Source organism: Coptis chinensis, chromosome 6 (genome assembly GCF_015680905.1).
Source record: "Coptis chinensis isolate HL-2020 chromosome 6, ASM1568090v1, whole genome shotgun sequence".
NCBI classification, from domain to species: domain Eukaryota; kingdom Viridiplantae; phylum Streptophyta; class Magnoliopsida; order Ranunculales; family Ranunculaceae; genus Coptis; species Coptis chinensis.
The window spans coordinates 60,512,871-60,517,959 of record NC_141461.1 but is presented as its reverse complement, the minus strand read 5'-3'; the positions used below and the strand labels follow the sequence as shown (position 1 = coordinate 60,517,959).

Genomic DNA, 5,089 nt, shown 5'->3' with positions numbered 1-5,089 from the left:
AGGCATTAATATAATATCTGTCACTTGCTCTTTTGATGGATTAGGAATGTTGAAGATAGTTTGTAATTTGTGCGCCAGGTCATCGCATATACTTGTTGAGAATATATCCCACAACAGATGTGGTTGCACTAGATTGCATTCCAATAGAATAATGTTGAAAAATCTCCTTAGCTGATATCCAGTATTCATTATCGCCACTTCTTCTAAACAATGTATCTACTCTCCATCATCTTCAAGAAGTCTAAGTACAACACACGCAGCCTTGAATGTTGGATGAGGAATACCTTTAAATTTGCGTCGAACCTCAAATGATGTTGGGCCCTTTACGATGGTCAATAGTAGACGCAAGTAAAACCTCTCATCCTCGTTGGGCTTGGCAAAATACATCCTACCAATAGCATAACCACTGCTTCTTTTAGTCCATACCTTATATGTTTTGTGCCAAACAAAATGCTCAGGAAATTCTTGGTAAGTATAGGCTTGAGCATCAGGATTTGTAGCGCAATAGTTGAAGAATGCAGTGAGACTCGACTTTTGACGTTTTGCCTTCTCAAGAATATTCTCCATCGGTTCCTTAGGGTTGAACACAACATGATGCATACCTGGTAACAAATCATAACTTAACAATATGGCATTCCAGTATAACTTAATAGTATATTGATGAAATTAGTTTAATTAGGTGTTAAATACCTGGCAAGTGAAGAGATAACCTTACAACAGTTGGAAACTCTTCATGTAAGGAAAACCCAAATAGCTGCCAAGCTGCTTTTGGTGGTCCAATATATCTGGCATCAATGTACTGTTTAATCTCATTTCCACCATCTAACACCATTGTTGTTTTGTCATTGCCCTTATAGATGTACTTGTGGCTGTACTTAGCGCATTGCAATCCAGCACACACTTCGACATTAATGTGACAATTAAACATCCTCACAAACTCTAGATTATATGGGACAACATCCCTATTGTCAACCTCTTTGTCTTTCACCATATAGAGACGTCCGGTGTTGCGACGCATATAAAGTGGATAACTGTCTTTTTGTATAGTTGTCACCTCTATAAACTCATGAGGAAAATGCTTTGTGCACTTGCCATTTTCCATACACGGTGAGTTCATGTTTTTAACACCACATGGTCCATGGATCATACAACTTTTTATTGTATCAAAGAGCAATGGATCTTTATCTGGGTTGGGAAATTCTGCAGTTATAATTCGATCAATTTGGGCTGCAGTGCAAATTTTATCTTCATGCTTGAGGAAAAAGAGTGCATGCATGTGCGGGAGGCCGCGCTTCTGAAATTCAATGGTGAACACATGACCTACTTCACGGCCAAATACATTGTTCTTCTTGATATATATTTCATCAAAGCTCTTCTCTTCAATTTGAAAACACGGGCAACAACCTCAGGTCGATCAAATGCATTCTGGTGTTTCAAAAGGGCTTCTTGCACTTCAGGCCAGTGAGGATTTGCCGTCATTGTAAGAAATATATATGGATGTTTATTGTACGTGTTATAGCCATTGAGTCTTGAAAGATTTCATACATGTATCTTGGAGTTCCAATGAACGACAACGGCAAAATAAACTGCTGACCAATTTGATCAAGATTTGTATCCTCAGCTACATCTGTCAAACTCATGTACACTTCAGCACAAAGATCTTTTTGGTGGGTATACTGATAATAGAGCTGATTTTGCTCTGTAGAAGCCCAAGCATCACACAAAACTCCTGAAATAATTTTCCACCACGGAGTATTGCTAAATATTCAGTACGACGTTCAAACAAATGATATGCATAAAACACCTTGGATCATCGTCATTGATGTCATAAATTTTCATCTCGGTTGACCAGCCAAGCTTACCTTGAGGGAAGAACAAAGGATAGTGCAGGGGTAGATAAGCAGGATTACATTCATCAATTCGCTTCAATGCATTTCCTGCTCTATAATGAAGAATGATATCTCTCGTGCTTCTGATTTCAGTTCCATCCCCAGGTAGAACAATTGCAATTTCATTTGCCGAAGGAAGATTGTATCGTCGTCGGTCAGTAGATGTATTATAATGGAGATAAGCTGCCACATCATTTTCCTCTGCTGGGCACACACTCAATATATCATATGCTTGACAAAATTTTTTAGCAAATCTATTACAACTCGATAGTGTGCTCTGAATGATATCTAAAATATCACGTCTCAAGTCTGGATTTTGGCGATGGTGCACGTCAAAGGTACTGGCTTGGTCATAAACATAAAGTTGAGCATAAGTCAGATCTTTCCCAGGTTCTAGTAGTAACGATCCAATTTGATGGTGTAACTCACCATGAATGGTGAATGGAATAGGACCACCACCGATAAATATCCGGTCATCCACTTGGCTACCGAAACTGGTAAATGCATTAGCCAAGTTATATTGACGAAGATGTTGTCAAAATGACCTGGCTTTAGCGTCACTACCATCATATAGATCTTGAATTGCAGGATGTAATGGACTAAGTAGAGGAAGACTGATTTTTCCTTGTTTGCAACACATCCCAAAAAGAGGTCTACTAAGCAATGAATTTGCAAGCCTTTCATCCATCCAGTGCAGTGCTTTATAGAAGGGACATGCCACATCCATCTTTCCAAGATAATGTTGGGCGAGAATATACATATCAGTAGAAGATTCCTCTAGATGAGTCGTAACATTGCTAAAAATTGTTAAGTCGGGAAAGAAATAAAAAGTATGTCAGAGATAATATTTTGATCGAGAAAAAAAACAAACTAAAAAAAAACAGACAGATAAATGAACTTACGTGTGGGACACTGCTGGAATATTCTGAAAGTTTGATGTTAAGTTTCTCTTAGTCCGCTTCTTTTTAATTGTAGTCAAATCATCATTGACTCTTTGCTTTCTTTTGCTCGTCACCCTAAAACTTGTTGCTATGGGGAATTCTCTTGATTCAGAAACACTAATAGGAAGTGGAGTAGTGACATTTAATGCCACATTTTGAGCTCGTTGTCTCTCTCTTCTTGTCCATTGTACCAACGTTCGATAGGAAGACACTTTTTTAGTGTGTTTCCTCAAGCTTGAGGCTGACGAATTAGCACTTTTGCGTTCTCTATCTCTTCCTGTGCATTAGGCTAACTTGTGGTTAGAAAGATGGCTGGAAGGTATGAAAGCATTGGTTGGACTAAATTCAAGAGTTAATTGTGGAGGTGTGACGACAACCTCTTGAGCTTATTGGACTTGATGGTTCTTTTCCAACTGTTTGTTTACAACCTGTATTTTGTATTTGATAAAACAATAAAGACATCACAAATTAACATAACAAATATTGAATATATTGTGAAAATATAATACATACCTTAGCATTGGTCGGACTAACAGTAATAGTTGATTGTGGAGGTGTCACCACCTCCCCATGAGCTGATTGGACTTGATGTGAACATTTTTATAAGGTTGATGTATTAGCACTTATGCACTCTTTCTCTCTTCTTGTGTGTTGGGCCAACTTGCGCCTAGAAAGTTAGGAAGGTATGAAAGCATTGGTGGGACTGACTCTAAGAGTTAACTGTGGAGGTGTCACGACAATCTCTTGAGCTAATTGGACTTGGTGGGTCTCATACAATTGTTTGTTTATAACTTGTACATCACAAAATTAACGTATGGCAGAAAACAAACATTGTATATATGACAATATAATACATATATACCTTAGCATTAGGATTGGTTGGAATAACTGTAATAGTTGACTGTGGAGGTGTGACTACTACCTCATGAGCTGATTGGACTTGATGTGATGAAGGTATTTATGAGGTTGACAAATTAGCACTTCTGCACTCTCTCTCTCTTCTTGTGCGTTGAGTTAACTTGCGCTTAGAAGGAGTAACGCTAACACTAAGTAGAGTTGATCGTGGAGGTATCTCGACAACCTCATAAGTTGATTGGACTTGATGGTTTTCATGTAGCTGTTTGTTCATAATCTTTATTTGTAATTGGTGAAAGGTTAAATACATCAAAAAAAAAAAATTCTAAGTGGGTTGGAATTGTATTAAGGACAAAAAGAAAAAGAAAAAATGTACAGGTATACAGTAGTAGAGAGGCCTCCCTAACTACATTAAATCAAGCTCAGTCAAACCTATAGTAGCTAGATCCAGAACCTCCCATTTATATAGCCATCGGGATTTTCCTTCACACAAAAAGTTGGTGTTGTTAACTAAGTTAATCCCATAATTTGCCGCCATATCAGCTGCCAAGTTAACCTCACACCACGTGCTGGTAAAGGAGATCAAATTTAATTTGGTCTCGAGTACCCGCCATCTCGCTTTCAATTGCCAGGGTATGTTCTTGGTGTTTAAAGGTTAAACACATAAAAAATTAACAATATTAACGTAAGCATAAAACAAACATTGTATAGATTGTGGAGTTTTACAATTCATGTAAGAATAAAAGAATAAAAAAAACGTGAAAGAATAAAAGAAAATAAAAAAACTTGAAAAATACCTCAGCAAATGCAGCACGTTCACTGGTAGAAGTAGTTTGTGTCTTATCCATGCTGAGGAGAAAATGGAAAACAATAAAAATTTTATGAGAACATGACATACTACAAAATATTGATAATCAATAACTTGTTAAGCAAAAAACAAAATAAATATGACTGCAAAGAGTTAAAGAAGACACTTTAAGTAGAAGATAAATGAATGTTAAAGATCAATGAACAGCTTAAACTAAGAAATATTAGTTTTGGATAGTGATTCCACTGCTTCAATTTCTTGTTTGAGTCAGGCTTCAATGCTTCTAAAGCGAGAGATTCACTTGCTACTTGATTGGATTCGCTCTCCATTTTTTAATTATTTATCTACTTGATTGGTTTCGCTCGCCATTTTTTTTTTATTTATTTCATAGGTATCGATTTTTTTTAGACAACGATAATCGACTGGGCTGTAACTGTACAAGGATTTGGGACGTTATTATCAACAACTACCATGTTACTTATTTTTTGGATGCATTGTTTCATCTTCTGGTAAACATTTGGTAACCATTCATAGTTCAATTACAAAATCAGTAAGACCTTGAATTCTTGGAAGGTTTGAAGTGGCCTAGTGGAAAG

General features: G+C 36.9%; 1 protein-coding gene across 1 annotated transcript; it reads right to left on the bottom strand.

Annotated features, from left to right (window-relative positions):
• Window positions 1–216: 216 nt before the first annotated feature.
• Window positions 217–2,616, bottom strand: LOC147493797 (uncharacterized). Its single transcript, XM_086567944.1, has 5 exons — window positions 2,435–2,616; window positions 1,863–2,383; window positions 1,511–1,729; window positions 691–1,377; window positions 217–602 (listed from the first exon to the last, which is right to left on the bottom strand). The coding sequence occupies exons 1-5, from the start codon at window positions 2,614–2,616 to the stop codon at window positions 217–219; spliced, it is 1,995 nt and encodes a 664-aa protein (XP_086424070.1).
• Window positions 2,617–5,089: the final 2,473 nt, after the last annotated feature.

Bases quoted from the DNA above. Each gene is read 5' to 3' on its own strand.
- LOC147493797 (XM_086567944.1), bottom strand. From the start codon at position 2,616: ATGGATGTGGCATGTCCCTTCTATAAAGCACTGCACTGGATGGATGAA. The intron at 1,730-1,862 runs GTAAGCTTGGCT...AAATTATTTCAG, and splicing joins TCCTTTGTTCTTCCCTCAAG to GAGTTTTGTGTGATGCTTGG. The intron at 1,378-1,510 runs GTACAATAAACA...TTCAAATTGAAG, and splicing joins AGACTCAATGGCTATAACAC to AGAAGAGCTTTGATGAAATA.